Source organism: Saimiri boliviensis, chromosome 7 (assembly GCF_048565385.1).
Source record: "Saimiri boliviensis isolate mSaiBol1 chromosome 7, mSaiBol1.pri, whole genome shotgun sequence".
NCBI classification, from domain to species: domain Eukaryota; kingdom Metazoa; phylum Chordata; class Mammalia; order Primates; family Cebidae; genus Saimiri; species Saimiri boliviensis.
The window spans coordinates 10060788-10078608 of NC_133455.1; the positions used below are offsets into that span (position 1 = coordinate 10060788).

Below are 17821 nucleotides of genomic sequence, written 5' to 3' on the forward strand. Positions count from 1 at the left end.
AAATTAGATGGACATGGTGGTGGGTGCCTGTAATCCCAGCTACTTGGGAAGCTGAGACAAAAGAATAGCTTAAATCCGGGAGGCAGAGATTGTGGTGAGCCAAGATTGCGCCACCACACTCCAGCCTGGGTGACAGAGTGAGTTTCTGTCAAAAATAAACAAATAGGTAAAAATAAAAATTTATAATTTCAGAATCAGAAGTTTCTGCCCTCGCTGTGGGAAGAAATGCCCAGGCTAGCCTGCCGGCAAGGAGAACATGAAACATGTGAGGCAGAACTGCCCAGATGAGCAGCTCAGTGCCAACTGCAGTCAGCCAACTCCCATTCGCCTCTAGATGCGTGGGTTTAATAAATGCTAGGACTGCCTGCCACTGAGATACTGATGTTGTCTGCCACAAAGCACGTATTAGCAATCAATAATGGTAAAAGTACCTCAGCTAAGGCAGGATTACTTTACAGCAGGCGTCCCCAAACTTTTTACACAGGGGGCCAGTTCACTGTCCCTCAGACCATTGGAGGGCCGCCACATACTGTGCTCCTCTCACTGACCACCAATGAAAGAGATGCCCCTTCCTGAAGTGCGGCAGGGGGGCCGGATAAATAGCCTCAGGGGGCTGCATGCGGCCTGCGGGCCATAGTTTGGGGACACCTGCTTTACAGTATGATACATTATGCAGTTTTCCCTAACTCTGTTATTTATAAGATAAAAATTAGAGCATAATTCTATATAAATGAAATGAATAAGGCCTATATAAATAAAATTCCTAAGGCTAGAAATCGATCTATTCTCAAGCATAAGATTAAGCGAACCCAAATGAAGAAATATATTTCCAGCTGGCTGTCGTGGTTCACGCCTGTAATCCCAGCACTTTGGGAGGCTGAGGTGGGCAGATCATGAGGTCAGGAGATTGAGACCATCCTGTCCATAGTGAAACTTCATGTCTATGAAAATACAAAAAATTAGCCAGGTGTGGTGGTGCATGCCTGTGGTCCCAGCTACTCAGGAGGCTGAGGCAGGGGAATCGCTTACACCTGGGAGACGGAGGTTGCAGTGAGCCAAGATTGTGCCACTGCACTCCAGCCTGGGCTACAGAGCAAGACTCCGTCTCAAAAAAAAAAAAAAAAAAAAAAAAGAAAGAAATATATTTCCAAGATAATACATTAGTATCTGAAATGTAGGTCTCTTCCTTACCTTTTAGTTTATTAACTTCAATCTTAAGTGCCTTCAATTTCTGCTTATAATCTTGCTTTTCTTTCACAATGCAAGTCTCCACCATTTTGGCATCGCGCAGAGCATGCTCCAGCAGTTTAAACTTACCCGAACAGTCTGAAATGTGATTGACTGCCTCAATAATATCTTTGTCCTAAAAACAAAATTTGAAAACAATTATCCTAGATTCTTAAATTCCAATTAACCAAGAAGAAAAGATAACCCTTACTAAGCTTTTATTGTGAGCCAGGTTCCATTCTAAGTACTTTTCACATATAAACTCACTTAGTCTTTTTTTTTTTTTCAATTGAGAGCAGGTGCTGTTTATTAACTGACCAACTTAGAAAAATAATCATGGTAGACACCCTAGTTCATTCTTCAATAAGCCTGTTGATCTGATCCTCCCTGTGGCCAGCATCCCCACCTTCTACAAAATGGGTGGTCTTTTTCTTTATTCTGCCTCGTGAAGAAGATAATTTGAAGAGCCACTTTGCTGCTTTGTAGCATTTTCCAACAGTATAGATCTCATGAATCAGATCCTCCATGCAGATGATGCCATGTTTACCAGGAGATCGAGTAATCAGAGCGTCATCTGTCAATGCAATTCACTTGTTTTTTGATTTTGCTATAACCTCGTTTGTAGATTAGTTCATTTACTGACTTCAGATTTGGGTTCCCCCATGCAATATATGGTTCTACGATCCTCAGCATGTTAACTGAAGCCTTGTTGAGCTTCACAAAGGTTCCATTGAAGCTCTGACGAAGGCGAAGAAGCTGCAACACCTTTCGGACCTTTGGGCTCACACCATCGATAACTCTGATCCTGATGACAAATGCCAATTTGGGTTCTGCAGGTACATAGAAGTTGCCAGCTTTCCTTGCCACCCTCACCATTCGAATTTCAGTTCTGTACGTCTGCCTATATTCCTTGTGATAGTGCTTCGCTTTTTCATAGATAAGCTTCCTCCTTGCCTTTCGAAGCATCTTCTGGGCAAAACTTTTCTCAGGCACTTGATCATCAGCTCTGCGAAATTCCTTTGCTTTTTCTTAAGGGTTTCTGGTACAGCAGGAACCTTCTTTTTCTTCTTCTCTTCTATACCCTCCATGGTTCCAGCCAGAAAAAGAGGCTAACTCACTTAATCTTTACAGTAAGTCTGTGAGGGAGGTACCATTGTTCTTGCCAAGTGACAGACGAGTCAACAGACAGGCTAGTTCCTTGCCCATGGTCACACAACTAGTCAGTGGTGGAGCCACCATTTGGACCTGGCTGTCTGCCTCACACGCTACGTACTGAGCCACTATCCCTTACTGTCTCAGAAAGTTAGAGCCAGACCGTTCTATTACCTAAGAAACTATAATAGCAGCAAGAGGGTTGGTGGGCCCTGGATGGGAAAGTCATCCTCTGGATTACAGGGAAGTCTAGTGGCCCACAATTCCCCCCCCCCCATTTTCCAGCTTGTTAAAACGACAGACTCCATGACAGCATCCAAACCTACCACATTAGAATCTCTTCATTGTTGAAGCGGTTTTAGTTACAAAAAAAGGTATCTGCTTCTTGAAAAGCAACTCAAGGCCGGGCACAGTGGCTCAAGCCTGTAATCCCAGCACTTTGGGAGGCTGAGGTGGGTGGATCACAAGGTCAAGAGATCGAGACCATCCTGGTCAACATGGTGAAACCCCGTCTCTACTAAAAATACAAAAAAAAAAAAAAAAAAAAAAAAAAAAAAAATCAGCTGGGCATGGTGGTGCGTGTCTGTAATCCCAGCTACTCAAGAGGCTGAGGCAGGAGAATTGTCTGAACCCAGGAGGCGGAGGTTGCGGTGAGCTGAGATCGCGCCATTGCACTCCAGCCTGGGTAACAAGAGCGAAAATCCATCTCAAAAAAAAAAAAAAAAGCAACTCAAACAACACCTAAAGTATAAAAATAAGTAAAAGTGGCCGGGCGCGGTGGCTCAAGCCTGTAATCCCAGCACTTTGGGAGGCCGAGGCGGGTGGATCACGAGGTCGAGAGATCGAGACCATCCTGGTCAACATGGTGAAACCCCGTCTCTACTAAAAATACAAAAAAATTAGCTGGGCATGGTGGCGCGTGCCTGTAATCCCAGCTACTCAGGAGGCTGAGGCAGGAGAATTGCCTGAACCCGGGTGGCGGAGGTTGCTGTGAGCCGAGATCGCGCCACTGCACTCCAGCCTGGGTAACAAGAGCGAAACTCCGTCCCCCAAAAAAAAATAAATAAATAAGTAAAAGTTCTATCCCTTCCGCGCTCCCCTGGAATAACTCTTATTAAGAGGTTCTCCCCCTGCTAAGGTGTAAGTGTTTCCGGTACAGCATCATAAACACACTCCTGAAAAACCACATTGTCTGCACATCTCACACTAGGAGGACTTCTAGAATAATCGGGTTGGGGCAGGCCATGAAAAAAACCATGGAACTTTGTGACCAGGCCAGTATCGAAAAACAAAAGTCCTGATAAGTACTGGAACACAGTGCAGTTAACGCCAGGAGAGACTTAGGACAGTCCGTCTCTCTCAGCCTTGAACCTGGGGCTCCTACTTCCTCCTTTGATAGGGACGTCCTGGAGGGCAACTGCTTCTAAGGGAAACCGTTTTCATCAAAGAAAATCTCTAGGTTGGAACGCAGCTTTTTTTTTTTTTTTTTTTTTTTTTTTTTTTTTTTTTTGAGACAGAATCTTGCTCTGTCTCCAGGCTGGAGTGCAGTGGTGTGATCTCGGCTCACTGCAACTTCCACCTCCAGGGTTCAAGTGATTCTCCTGTCTCAGCCTTCCGAGTAGCTGGGACTACAGGTCCGCGCCACCACGCCCAGCTAATTTTTGTATTTTTAGTTTCACCATGTTAGCCAGGATGTTCTCAATTTTTTGACCACATGATCTGCCCCCCTTGGACTCCCAAAGTGCTGGGATTACAGACATGAGCCTGGTCTTCTTCTTAGTCTTCGTTTTTTTTTTTTTTTTTTTTTTTTTTTTTTTTTGAGACAGAGTTTTGCTCTGTTGTCCAAGCTGGAGTGCAGTGGCACAATATCAGCTCACTGCCACCTCCACCTCCCAGCTTCCAGCAATCCTCCCACCTCAGCCTCCAGAGTAGCTGAGATTACAGGTGAGTGCCACCACACTTGGCTAACTTTTTTGTATTTTTAGTAGAGACAGGCATTTCACCATGTTGGCCAGGCTGGTCTTCAACTCCTGACCTCAAGTGATCCACCTGCCTCAGCCTCCCAAAGTGCTGGGATCACAGGCATGAGCTACCGCGCCCGGCCTCCAGGAGCACAGCATTCCTAACACACCTACTGTTTCAATGTGGGGGAATTGCCTTGGCAGCACCTTCAATCATACTCACAGCTTTGCCAGAGTTTGCTGTGATGGAAACCAAAGAGGTTGCTGAAGCCACGAAACTGACTACTACTTGACTAAAGACATGACTGTAGGTTTTAATATTTTCTCTTTAATTTTTTTTTTTTTTTTTTTTTTGAGATAGAGTTTCGCTCTTGTTACCCAGGCTGGAGTGCAATGGCGCGATCTTGGTTCACCGCAACCTCCACCTCCTGGGTTCAGGCAATTCTCCTGCCTCAGCCTCCTGAGTAGCTGGGATTACAGGCATGCACCACCATACCCAGCTAATTTTTTGTATTTTTAGTAGAGACGGGGTTTCACCATGTTGACCAGGATGGTCTCGATCTCTTGACCTCGTGATCCACCCGCCTCAGCCTCCCAAAGTGCTGGGATTACAGGCTTGAGCCACCAGGCCCGGCTTTTTTTTTTTTTTTTTTAATGAGATGGAGTTTCGCTCTTGTTACCCAGGCTGGAGTGCAATGACGCGATCTCGGCTCACCGCAACCTCTGCCTCCTGGGTTCAGGCAATTCTCCTGCCTCAGCCTCCTGAGTAGCTGGGATTACAGGCACGTGCCACCACGCCCAGCTAGTTTTTTGTATTTTTAGTAGAGACGGGGTTTCACCATGTTGACCAGGATGGTCTCGATCTCTCGACCTCGTGATCCACCCGCCTCAGCCTCCCAAAGTGCTGGGATTACAGGCTTGAGCCACCGCGCCCGGCTTTTCTCTTTAATTTTATGAGCACTTGCCCCAATTACTTCAAAACAATGTGCTAAGAAAAATCACATATTTATTAGTGTGAGCATTTCTTTATACCAACATTGTTCCCCTAAATACCAATTGTCAAAGACACATGACAGCAGGAGACTGTATCGTTGTATATTGCATGTTGGCGACTATATCAACTGCTTGATTGCGAATGGTTTTTCTCGCCACTAAAAAAAAAAAAAAAAAAAATGGCCTTGCGCAGTGGCTCACGCCTATAATCCCAGCACTTTGGGAGGCTGAGGCAGGTGGATCACCTGAGGTCAGGAGTTTGAGACCAGCCGGGGCAACATGGTGAAACCCCGTCTCTATTAAATATACAAAATTAGCCAGGTGTGGTGGCATATGCCTGTGATCCCAGCTACTTGGGAGGCTGAGGCAGGAGAATCGCTTGAACCCAGGAGGCGGAGGTTATGGTGAGCCAAGATCGTGCCATTGCACTCCAGCCTGGACAATGAGAGCAAAACTCTTTCTCTCTCTCTGTCACACACACACACACACACACACACACACACACACACACACAAATTATCACACAATCTAATTGCCAATAACTCTATGAGACCTAATAATGGGTACCCAAGGAGAAAACAAGTTAATTCAGATATGCCAGCCCATGAAAAGGGCCTTGGAGATAGAAGACCAGAAGCAGCCTCCTTTTTCATGCCTTGGAAACATCATTTTAAACTTGTTTCCTTCATTTCTAAATGAGTGTTTTTAAAAAACAAGAGCAGCCAGGTGTGGTGGCTCACGCCTGTAATCCCAACACTTTGGGAGGCTGAGGTGGCCAGATCACAAGGTCAGGAGATCGAGACCATCCTGGCCAACATGCTGAAACACTGTCTCTATTAAAAATCCAAAATTTAGCTGGCCGTGGTGGCGCACACCTGTAGTCCCATCTATTCGGGAGGCCAAGGCAGGAGAATTGCTTGAACCCAGGAGGCAGAAGTTGCAGTGAGCCAAGATTGCACCACTGTCCTCTAGCCTGGGCAATGGTGTGAGACTCCATCTCAAAACAAAACAAAACAAAGAAAATCAACAAGAGCAACACTGGTAGCTTCCCATTTCTGGGATGCTAGGGACTTAGGTAAGAGAATGAATATGGCCGGGCGCGGTGGCTCAAGCCTGTAATCCCAGCACTTTGGGAGGCCGAGGCGGGTGGATCACAAGGTCAAGAGATTGAGACCATCCTGGTCAACATGGTGAAACCCCATCTCTACTAAAAATACAAAAAACTAGCTGGGCGTGGTGGCGCATGCCTGTAATCCCAGCTACTCAGGAGGCTGAGGCAGGAGAATTGCCTGAACCCAGGAGGCGGAGGTTGCGGTGAGCCGAGATCGTGCCATTGCACTCCAGCCTGGGTAACAAGAGCAAAACTCTGTCTCAAAAAAAAAAAAAAAAAAAAAAAAACAAGAGAATGAATATGAATATAAACTACCAAGTACTCTGGCAAATGGAGGAATTTTTATTTTTGATTACCTTTAGCTTTATCATTGTCGTGAGAGCTTGTTCTCGAGCTTGTAACTGTCCTACCTGAGCAGAAAGTTCCACTAATGTGTTGCTGAGACTTTCGTTTCTAGCCTACAAGAAAACAACACAGATGACACTGCTTGAATCCTTTTAAAGCTTTCGCTACTCTTGCTAGTCACAATCTGTGCTTAGTTCTCTATTTTGTTTTTTCCTTGTTTAATTCTTTTTAGTAACACAAAAGAGTTCGTAAAAAAGCGGGCTAAGCAATAAAGCCCACTGTTTTACTAATAAAGTGAGCTAAGAAAGCAATCATCAAAAAGGAATACAAATATATATTTTTCTATTAATTCTACCATCCTCTCAGTACTTGTATTTGCCCTACTGAATTATGTTGGTGACGCTTGTAAACATGTCTGTTTCCTAAGATCTTTTATGTGTAATTTCAGGTTGGGAAGAGGGAAGAAAATGAATGAATGGCCAGGCGCAGTGGCTCACGCCTGTAATCCCAGCACTTTGGGAGGCTGAGGTGGGTGGATTGCCTGAGGTCAGGAGTTCTAGACCAGTCTGGCCAATATGGTGAAACCCTGTCTCTACTAAAATTTTTTTTTTAAATTAGAAGAGAGTGGTGGCAGGTGCCTGTAATCCCAGCTACTTGGGAGGCTGAGGCTGAAGAATTGCTTGAACTAGGGTGGTGGAGGTTGCAGCAAGCCAAGAGAGCACCACTGCACTCCAGCCTGGGTGACAAAGCGAGATTATCTCAAAAAAAAAAAAAAAAAAGAAGAAGAAGAAAGAAAGAAAAAGAAAAATGAATGAATGAGAACTGTATTAAGAAATTTCCTTTGCTGAGATAAAGTAGCATAGCATTAGTGAATTCTACAGATTTTAAAAATATTGTTTGTTGAAAGAACTTCATACTGGGGTATTCCTACTCATTAGTTATTTAACATGGTGCTATAGCTGATGTAATTATTGTATATACAATGTCTGTACTAGTTGAGAAAAATAACAATCAGCCTTTTTTTTTTTTTGCGATGGAGTCTTTGTTGTCCAAGGCTTGAGTAAAGTGGCACAATGATCTCTGCTCACTGCAACCTCCATCTCCTGGGTTCAAGTGATTCTTCTGCCTCAGCCTCCTGAGTAGTTGGGATTACAGGCACATGCCACCATGCCAGGCTAATATTTGTATTGTTAGTAGAGAAAGGTTTTCGTCATGTTGGCCAGGCTGGTCTTGAACTCTTGACCTCAGGTGATCTGCCTGCTTCGACTTCCCAAAGTGCTGGGATTACAGGTGTGAGCCACCATGCTCGGTCTTTTCTTTTCTTCTTCTTTTTTTTTTTTTTTTTTTTGCGTTTTTTTATGAGATGGAGTTTTGCAGCCGGGCGCGGTGGCTCACACCTGTAATCCCAGCACTTTGGGAAGCTGAGGTGGGTGGATCACCTGAGGTCAGGAGTTTGAGACCAGCCTGACCAATATGGTGAAACCCCATCTTTAAAATAAATAAATAAATAAAAAGAGATGGAGTTTTGCTTTTATTGCTCAGGCTGAAGTGCAATAGTGTGATCTCAGCTCACTGCAACCTCCTGCTCTGGGTTCAAGTAATTCTCCTGCCTCAGCCTCCCAAGTGGGTGGGATTACAGGCATGTGCCATCACGCCCAGCTAATTTTGTATTTTTAGTAGAGACGGCATTTCTCTATGTTGGTCAGGCTGGTCTCCAACTCCCAACCTCAAGTCACCCACCTGCCTTGGCCTCCTGAAGTGCTGGGATTATAGGTGTGAGCCACTGTGCCCAGGCCTTTTTTTTTTTTTTTTTTTTTTTTTTAAGAGACAGGATCTCACTCTGTCACCCAGACTGGAGTTCTGTGGTGCAGTCACAGCTCATTGTAACCTTGAACTCCTGGGCTTAAGTGATCTTCCCACCTCAGCATCTCATGTAACTAGGACTACAGGTGCTCACCACTATGTCCAGTCAATTTTTATGTTTGTATTTTTGTAGAGACAGGGTCTCACTATGTTGCCCAGGCTGGTCTTAAACTCTTGGTCTTAAGTGATCCTCCCACTTTGGCCTCCCAAAGTGCTGGGATTACAGGCATCAGCCACTGCACCAGCCTAATCAGACTTTTAAAAAGATACCTTCAGGAGGAAATTTAAATGCATATTACTAAGTGAAAAAAGGCAATCTGAAAAGGCTAATACTACAGGATTCCAAGTACATGACACTTGGAAAAGGCAAAACTATGGAGGCAGTAAAAAGAATCGTGTGACCAGGGGTGAAGGGGAGGAAGGGCTGAAGGGTTTTTAAGACAGTGAAACTATTCTGTAGAGGATAATATGTCATTACACATTTGTCAAAACCCCATAGAATATAAACACAGGGAGTGATCCCTAATGTTAACTGTAACATTTAGGTAACAATAATGTATCTGTGAAGATTCACCAGTTATAAGAAATGTACCACCCTGGTGTGGAGGTCGATGATGGGAAAGGTTGTGTGCATGTGGATACAGGACGTGTATCAGAACTCTCTCTACTTTCTGCTCAATTTTGCTGTGAACCTAAAAATGCTCTAAGTAGGCCAGGCAAGGTGGCTCACGCCTGTAATTCCAGCACTTTGGGAGGCTGAGGCGGGTGGATCACAAGGTCGGGAGTTCAAGACCAGCCTGGCCAAGATGATGAAACTCCATCTCTCCTAAAAATACAAAAAATTAGGCTGGGTGTGGTGGCTCACATCTGTGATCCCAGTACTTTAGGAGGCCAAGGCGGGTGGATCATGAGGTCAGGAGATCGAGACCATCCTAGCTAATATGGTGAAACCCCATCTCTACTAAAAATTCAAAAAATTAGCTGGGCATGGTGATGCATGCCTGTAGTCCTAGCTACTCCGGAGGCTGAGGCAGGAGAATTGCTTGAACCTGGGAAGCGGAGGTTGTGGTGAGCCGAAATCACACCATTGCACTCCAGCCCGGGCAACAGAGCAAAACTCCATCTAAAAAAAAAAAAAAAAATGGCCTGGTAAGGTGGCTCACACCTGGCCTGTAATCCCAGCACTTTGGAAGGCCAAGGCAGGTGGACCATGAAGTCAGGAGTTCGAGACCAGCCTGACTAACATGGTGAAACCCTGTCTCTACTAAGAAGAAAAAAAAAAAGACACAATAATTTAGAAAACATCAGTGAGGCACCAAAACTTGATGATACCACCCATCTCATCTTTGAAGAAAGCTTTCTAAAATAGCACATTGTTGATTAAATCGTAGATGCTACTAAACCAAATGGTCTAACAATTTAAAAGCGTTGTACTGAAGCTCAGCCTCTAAGACAGGATAGTGCTGTGCACCTAACCCAACCGTAGGATAAACACAAAACTCCGAGGGGTGGATGAGTACAGACACCTGCATACCCACACGCATGCGTTTTTGCATTGGTTGTTTCTCATTGTTGTTTTTTATTGAGATGAGGTCTCACTGTGTTGCCCAGGCTGGACTTGAACTCCTGGGCCCAAGCGATCTTTCTGCCTCAGCCTACTCAGTGTCTGAGACTACAGGTGCACACCACTGTGCCTGGCTTACATATGCTTGCTTTCTTACTTTTTTTTTTTTCTTTTGGTCACCCAGGCTGGGATGTAGTGACACAATCAGAGTTCACTGCAGCCTTGACCCCCGGGGCTCAAGTGATCCTCCCACCTCAGCCTCCCAAATAGCTGGGACCACAGCAGTGCACCACCACACCTGGCTCATTTTTTCTTTCTTTTTTTTTTTTTTTTAAAAAGATGGAATCTCACTCTGTCACCCGGACTGGAGTGCAGTGGCACAATCTCAGCTCACTGCAACCTCTGCCTCCTGGGTTCAAGTGATTCTCCTGCCCCACATCCCAAGTAGCTGGGATTACAGACACCTGCCACCACAGTGGCTATTTTTTTTTTTTTTTTTTTTTTTTTGAGACAGAGTGTCGCTCTTGTTACCCAGGCTGGAGTGCAATGGCGCGATCTCGGCTCACCGCAACCTCCGCCTCCTGGGTTCAGGCAATTCTCCTGCCTCAGCCTCCCGAGTAGCTGGAATTACAGGCACATGCCACCATGCCCAGCTAATTTTTTGTATATTTTTTTTAGTAGAGACGGGGTTTCACCATGTTGACCAGGATGGTCTCGATCTCTTGACCTCATGATCCACCCGCCTCGGCCTCCCAAAGTGCTGGGATTACAGGCTTGAGCCACCGTGCCCGGCCTTTTTTTTTTTTTTTAGTAGAGACGAGGTTTCACCATATTGGCCAGGCTGGTCTTCAACTCCTGGCCTGGTAATTTGCCCCTCTCGGTCTCTCAAAGTATTGGGATTTCAGGGGTGAGCCACCATGGCTGGCCTTGTATTTCTTCTTTTTACAGAGATGGGCATTTGCCATGTTGCCCTGCCTGCTCTTGAATTCTTGGGCTCAAGCAATCCTCCCACCTCAGCCTCCCAAACAAAGAGCTGGCATTACAGGTGTGAGCTACCAAGCCACCGTGCCTGGCCACACGTGCATTTTTTTTTAATTCAATTTTCTTTAATTCCTTTATTCTTCACATTAAATGAAAAGTGACTCACATGCATTTTTAATGAAACATTTAAATCTAATTTTTCAATAACTGAAACACAAAGGGAATTTGCACTAGTGAAGCTTATCAAAATATAAACCTAACCTCAAGGTCTTCAGAGAGAAGAGAAGAGTGTGTTGCCTTTTGAGCCATTTCCTGAAGCTGTAGTTGGGTCTTTTGGAGAGCCGTTTGGCATTCCATTTGGTTGGATTCAAGGGTTTTTACCTTCTTCGTAAGTGACCTGATTATTTCAGTTCTTTTATGTAGTTCACCTGACGGAAATTTCATCAATAATCTGTAGTCAGACCTTCAGCTTAAAATGTATTCTTATTATTTATTTATTTTTTGGTTTTAAGGAGCAGAGTGTTTAATAAGCAAGAAAGAAGAGAAGGCAGAAGGAAGAGCCTCCTCCCTACAGAGACAGGTGCGGTGGCGGGGGCGGAGGGGCCAGGCTCCAAAGCCAAAAGAGGAGTTCCCCCAAAATGCATTATTTTCAAAATCTGTGGTTAAAAAGCAAAAGTATGGGCTGGGCATGGTGGCTCACGCCTGTAATCCCAGCACTTTGGCAGGCTGAGGCGTGTGGATCACCAAGTCAAGAGATCAAGACCATCCTGACCAACATGGTGAAACTCCGTCTCTACTAAAAATTCATAAATTAGCTGGGTGTGATGGTACACGCCTGTAGTCCCAGCTACCTGGAAGGCTGAGGCAGGAGAATTGCTTGAACCCGGGAGGCGGACGTTGGAATGAGCCAAGATCGAGCCTCTGCACTCCAGCCTGGGCAACAGAGAGAGACTCTGGCTAAAAAAGGAAAAAAAAAAAAAAAAAGAGGAAACGTGCACTGGAGAATTTTTAAAAAGGCAATCTTCTTTTAAAACCTTTCATTATGAAATGCACAGTACCATACCTAATCAAGAAACAGAGCTGAGAGCAACTAGAAGCCCCTGGAGGTCACTTTCTGAACACAATCTCCAATTTCCACTTTCCCAGCTATGACCCTGATCTTAGAGTAATCACTTCCTAGCTTTTCATTATAATATTATCAATGACCACATCCCTAAAAATTATAGTTTAATTTGAACCATATTAAAATGGAATAATGGCCAGGTGTAGTGGCAAACACCTGTAATCCCAGCACTTTGGGAGGTAGAGGCAAGCAGATCACAAGGTCAGGAGTTCGAGACCAGCCTGGGGTTATGGTGAAACCCTGTCTCTATTAAAAATACAAAAATTAGCTGGGCATGGTGGCTCATGCCTATAATCCCAGCTACTTGGGGGGCTGAGGCAGGAGAATCACTTGAACCCAGGAGGCGAAGGTTGCAGTGAGCCGAGATCGTGCCATTGCACTCCAGCCTGGGCAACAAGAGCAAAACTCTGTCTCAAAAAAAAAAAAAAAAAAAAAAAAAAGGAATAATATTCTGTGAATCCTTCTGTTCACTTATTTTGCTTATGATTCTGAGATTCACTCAGTTGTTGTGTATAACTTGTGTTTGTGCACTAACATTGCCACCTAATATTCCACAGAATGATTACACCAAAGCTTAACCCAAAGGTGATTTGGGTTATTTCCACTTTGCAGCTATGATAAACAAAGCTGCTCTGAATATTCTTTTACGTGCATCTTTTTTTTTTTTTTTTTTTTTTTTTTTTTAAGAAAGAGTTCTCATTCTGTTGCCCAGGCTGGAGTACAGTGGCACGATCTTGGCTCACTGCAACCCCTGCCTCCTGGGTTGAAGCGATTCTCCTACCTTAGACTTCTGAGTAGCTGGGATTATAGGCATGAGCCACCATGACTGGCTAATTTTTGTATTTTTAGTAGAAACAGGATTTCTCCATTTTGACCAGGCTGGTCTCAAACTCCTGACCTCAGGTGATCCACCCGCCTTGGCTTCCCAAAGTGCTAGGATTACAGGCTAAGCCACTGCACCCGGCCTTTTTTACACATATCCCTTGGTGCATATTTGCAAGAGTTTCCTGAGAGCCTTGCTTCTCAAAATGTGGTCCCTGGACCAAGGCGGCAGCATCGCCTGGGATGTCTGTTAGAAATTCATCACCTGGGGCCCCAGACCTATTGTATCAGAATCTACATTTTAACAAGACCCTTAGGGGACTCAGGTGTCTATTAAAGGGTGAGAATATTCCTAAAAGTGGATTTGCTGGGCTGCAGGATATGCACATCTTCAGCTTCGCTAAATACGGTCAAATGATTTTGCACACTAGCAGTGACAACTGACTCCCACCAGCAGCGTCTCAGCGTTCCCTTGGCGCCACACTTTACCAGCACCCAATAATTTCTGCCAGGCTGGTAAAGGTAAAATAGTATCTCAGTTTGGTTTTCATTTGCATTTCCCTAATTACTAATGAGAATGGGAACATTTTATATATTTATTGGCCATTCAATTTTCCTCTTTCCATGAGGTGCCTATTCAAATCTTGCTCATTTTAAAACCAGATACTGATGGCTACATATAATGTGGGTTATATATGTTATATGTTTTATCTTTGTTCTTTAACATGTTTATTTAAGAGCTATGTTATGCTGCATTTAATAAGCAACCATTTTAAACACTGTGTGTATATATGTGTGTGGGTGTGGTCAGAGTAAAATAAGATGGTCATCAAAGAAATGAAAAAAATCATACATTTGGGTTTTTTTTTTTTTTTTCCCAGGCGGGGTTGTTTTTTTTTTGACACAGAGTCTTGCTGTTACCCAGGCTGGAGAGCAGCAGCACGATTGCAACCTCCACCTCCCGGGTTCAAGCAATTCTCCTGCCTCAGCTTCCTGAGTAGCGGGGACTACAGGTGTGCACCCCCATGCCCAGCTAATGTTTGTGTTTTTAGTAGAGACTAGGTACACTATGTTGACCAGGCTGGTATCGAACTCCTGACCTCAAATGATCTGCCCGCCTCGGCCTCCCAAAGTGCTGGGATTACAGGTGTGAGCCACTGAGCCCCACCGAAAATGATGGATTTGGATTGTCACATTTACAGAGTCCTTTGAATAATGTTAAGTAAAAAGAAATGTGCTACAAGGTTACCTTTCTTTCTTTTTTTCTTTTAAAAGACATGGTGGGCCGGGTGCGGTGGCTCAAGCCTGTAATCCCAGCACTTTGGGAGGCCGAGGCGGGCGGATCACGAGGTCGAGAGATCAAGACCATCCTGGTCAACATGGTGAAACCCCGTCTCTACTAAAAATACAAAAAACTAGCTGGGCGTGGTGGCGCGTGCCTGTAATCCCAGCTACTTAGGAGGCTGAGGCAGGAGAATTGCCTGAGCCCAGGAGGCAGAGGTTGCGGTGAGCCGAGATCGCGCCATTGCACTCCAGCCTGGGTAACGAGAGCGAAACTCCGTCTCAAAAAAAAAAAAAAAAAAAAAAAAGACATGGTGATTGTAGTTAGCAGTGTATACAAGGTAATCTTTCTATTACACAGATCTAGTGTTTTCTCCTCTAATGCATTCTATTAACAATCTAGAGTCAATGGAACATTCAGATTTAGGGCGACACTAAAGGAATGACAGAATTAAATTATGGTATCAAATAAACTTTTGCAACCAGTTTTGAGACAGCTATAATTTTTTTTTTTTTTTTTTTTTGAGGAAAGGTTTGCTCTGTCCCTCATGCTAGAGTGCAATGGCACAATCATGGCTCACTGCAACCTCCACCTCCTGGGTTCAAGTGATTCTCGTGCCTCAGCCTCCTGAGTAGCTGAGATTGCAGGCCTGCACCACCACGTCCAGCTAATTTTTTATATTTGTAGTAGAAATGGGGTTTCACCATGTTGGCTAGGCTGGTCTAGAACTCCTGAGCTCAAGCAATCTGCCTGCCTCGGCCTTCCAAAGTGCTGGAATTACAGGTGTGAGCCACCGTGCCTGGCCAGACAGCTGTAATTTTAAAAGATAACCATTTTTGGTGGCTCATGTCTGTAATCACAGCACTTTGGGAGCCCGAGGTGGGGGGGATCAACCAAGATCAGGTGTTCAAGACCAGTCTGACCAACATGGAGAAACCCCGTTTCTACTAAAAATACAATATTAGCTGGGCGTGGTGGCATATGCCTGTAATTCCAGCTACTCAGGAGGCTGAGGCAGGAGAATTGCTTGAACCTGGGGAGGCTGAGGTTGCAGTGAGCCGAGATCAAGCCAATGTCACTCCAGCCTGGGTAACAGAGCAAAACTCTGTCTAAAAAAAAAAAAAGATCATTTTAGGAACTTAAGATCAAATTCAATATGAAAAACTCAAAATCTTTCAGTTTAGTTCTAGAGAAATGGCTAGTCATATGGCATCTTCCCGCATATTCTTGCTCAAAACTTCAGATTCATCCTTGGTGCTCACTCCATATTAACTGGAGCTCTGTCCAGCCCCCTTTTTATACTGGAATACTTTGCTCGCCCTGCTTTACTTGTGTGTGTCTGTCCCATTGCGGCTGTCCATAAAGTCTTCCTGTCTCCCCTGAGACCAAACTTGGGGACAGCAGGAATTGCAGTCTTTACTTCCTCTCTGTCTTCCCCATAAGCCCATCAACATGTTAGCACCCAGAAGTGCGTAACTGCTGTCACTGAGTGTATTTCTTTTTTTTTTTGAGACGGAGTTTCGCTCTTGTTACCCAGGCTGGAGTGCAATGGCGCGATTTCGGCTCACCGCAACCTCCGCCTCCTGGGTTCAAGCAATTCTCCTGCCTCAGCCTCCCAAGCATCTGGGACTACAGGCGTGCGCCACCATGCCCAGCTAATTTTTTGTATTTTTTAGTAGAAACGGGGTTTCACCATGTTGACCAGGATGGTCTCGATTTCTTGACCTCGTGATCCACCCGCCTCAGCCTCCCAAAGTGCTGGGATTACAGGCTTCAGCCACTGCGCCCGGCATACTGAGTGTATTTCTGACCTTCCAGTTTGCTGCAACGTTCTTCCAATGTCAACACTTTCTGCCGATCCTCTTCCCATGAAAGCAGCTGTTGCTGGTGCACTGCAACCATATCATTGAGCTCTTTATCTCGATCTTTCAGCTCTCCAATAAGCAACTGCAGCTCCTTCCGTTGTTTCTCAATAGTGGAAATCTCAACTTCTGACCCGATGTTCTAAACATAGAAAGCGGTTTCACATCAAAATAGAATGAAATCAATTACAAATCAGCCAAAATCCATTTTCCAAATAAGTATATCTTCTTTTGCTGCCAATTCTAAGTAGTTCAATTTTTTTTTTTTTGAGACAGAGTCTAGCTCTGTCGCCAGGTGCCAGGCTGGAGTGCAGTGGCACGATCTCAGCTCACTGCAACCTCGCCTCCTGGGTTCAAGCAATTCTCCTGCCTCAGCCTCCTGAGTAGCTGGGACTACAGGCATGCACCACCACGCCCAGCTAAATTTTGTATTTTTTAGGAGAGACGGGGGTTTCACCATGTTGGCCAGGATGGTCTTGATCTCTTGACCTCATGATCCGCCGGCTTTGGCCTCCCAAAGTGCTGGGATTACAGGTAGTAGCCACCGCGCCCAGCCTCAATTAAGTTTTTTTTTTTTTCTTTTTTTTTTTTTTTTTTTTTTTTGAGACGGAGTTTTCGCTCTTGTTACCCAGGCTGGAGTGCAATGGCGCGATCTCGGCTCATCGCAACCTCCGCCTCCTGGGTTCAGGCAATTCTCCTGCCTCAGCCTCCTGAGTAGCTCGGATTACAGGCACGTGCCACCATGCCCAGCTAATTTTTTTTTATTTTTAGTAGAGACGGGGTTTCACCATGTTGACCAGGATGGTCTCGATCTCTCGACCTCGTGATCCACCCACCTCGGCCTCCCAAAGTGCTGGGATTACAGGCTTGAGCCACCGCGCCCGGCCTTTTTTTTTTTTTCAATTAAGTTTTAAGTTAATAACACAGCATTAAAAGATTATGTATACTTAAAACATACTCAAGTTAAGACCTATGCACTCTACCTCTCTACAATTTTCTGTCATGCCACACATACCATGCCTAAAAAGTGGGACTGCAGCCGGGCGCGGTGGCTCACGCCTGTAATCCCAGCACTTTGGGAGGCTGAGGCAGGTGGATCACGAGGTCAAGAGATCGAGACCATCCTGGTCAACATGGTGAAACCCCGTCTCTACTAAAAATACAAAAAATTAGCTGGGCATGGTGGCGCATGCCTGTAATCCCAGCTACTCAGGAGGCTGAGGCAGGAGAATTGCCTGAACCCAGGAGGCAGAGGTTGCGGTGAGCTGAGATCGCGCCATTGCACTCCAGCCTGGGTAATAAGAGTGAGACTCCGCCTCAAAAAAAAAAAAAAAAAAAAAAAAAGTGGGGCTGCTTCTAAAACTCACTGGGTAAGCAAATAAACCTATTTCTGCACTTTTTCACCTTTTGCCAAAAATGCTTTTCTCTACCAATCAGTAACATTATCCCCAACCTTGCCCCAGCAATTAGAGTAACCAAGTACACATAAACATGAAATAGTGGCCAGGTGCAGTGGCTCACGCCTGTAATCCCAG

At 44.9% G+C, this 17821-nt stretch overlaps 1 protein-coding gene and 1 pseudogene across 1 annotated transcript in view; both read right to left on the bottom strand.

The window, feature by feature from the left end:
- Positions 1–17821, bottom strand: part of CCDC62 (coiled-coil domain containing 62) — a 53420-nt gene that overhangs the window by 32176 nt on the left and 3423 nt on the right. Inside the window, 4 exon segments of the mRNA XM_074403461.1 lie at positions 1192–1363; positions 6801–6902; positions 11459–11625; positions 16236–16428. Coding sequence (XP_074259562.1) covers positions 1192–1363; positions 6801–6902; positions 11459–11625; positions 16236–16428 — 634 coding nt within the window.
- On the bottom strand, positions 1355–4675 carry LOC141585053 (large ribosomal subunit protein uL30 pseudogene; annotated as a pseudogene).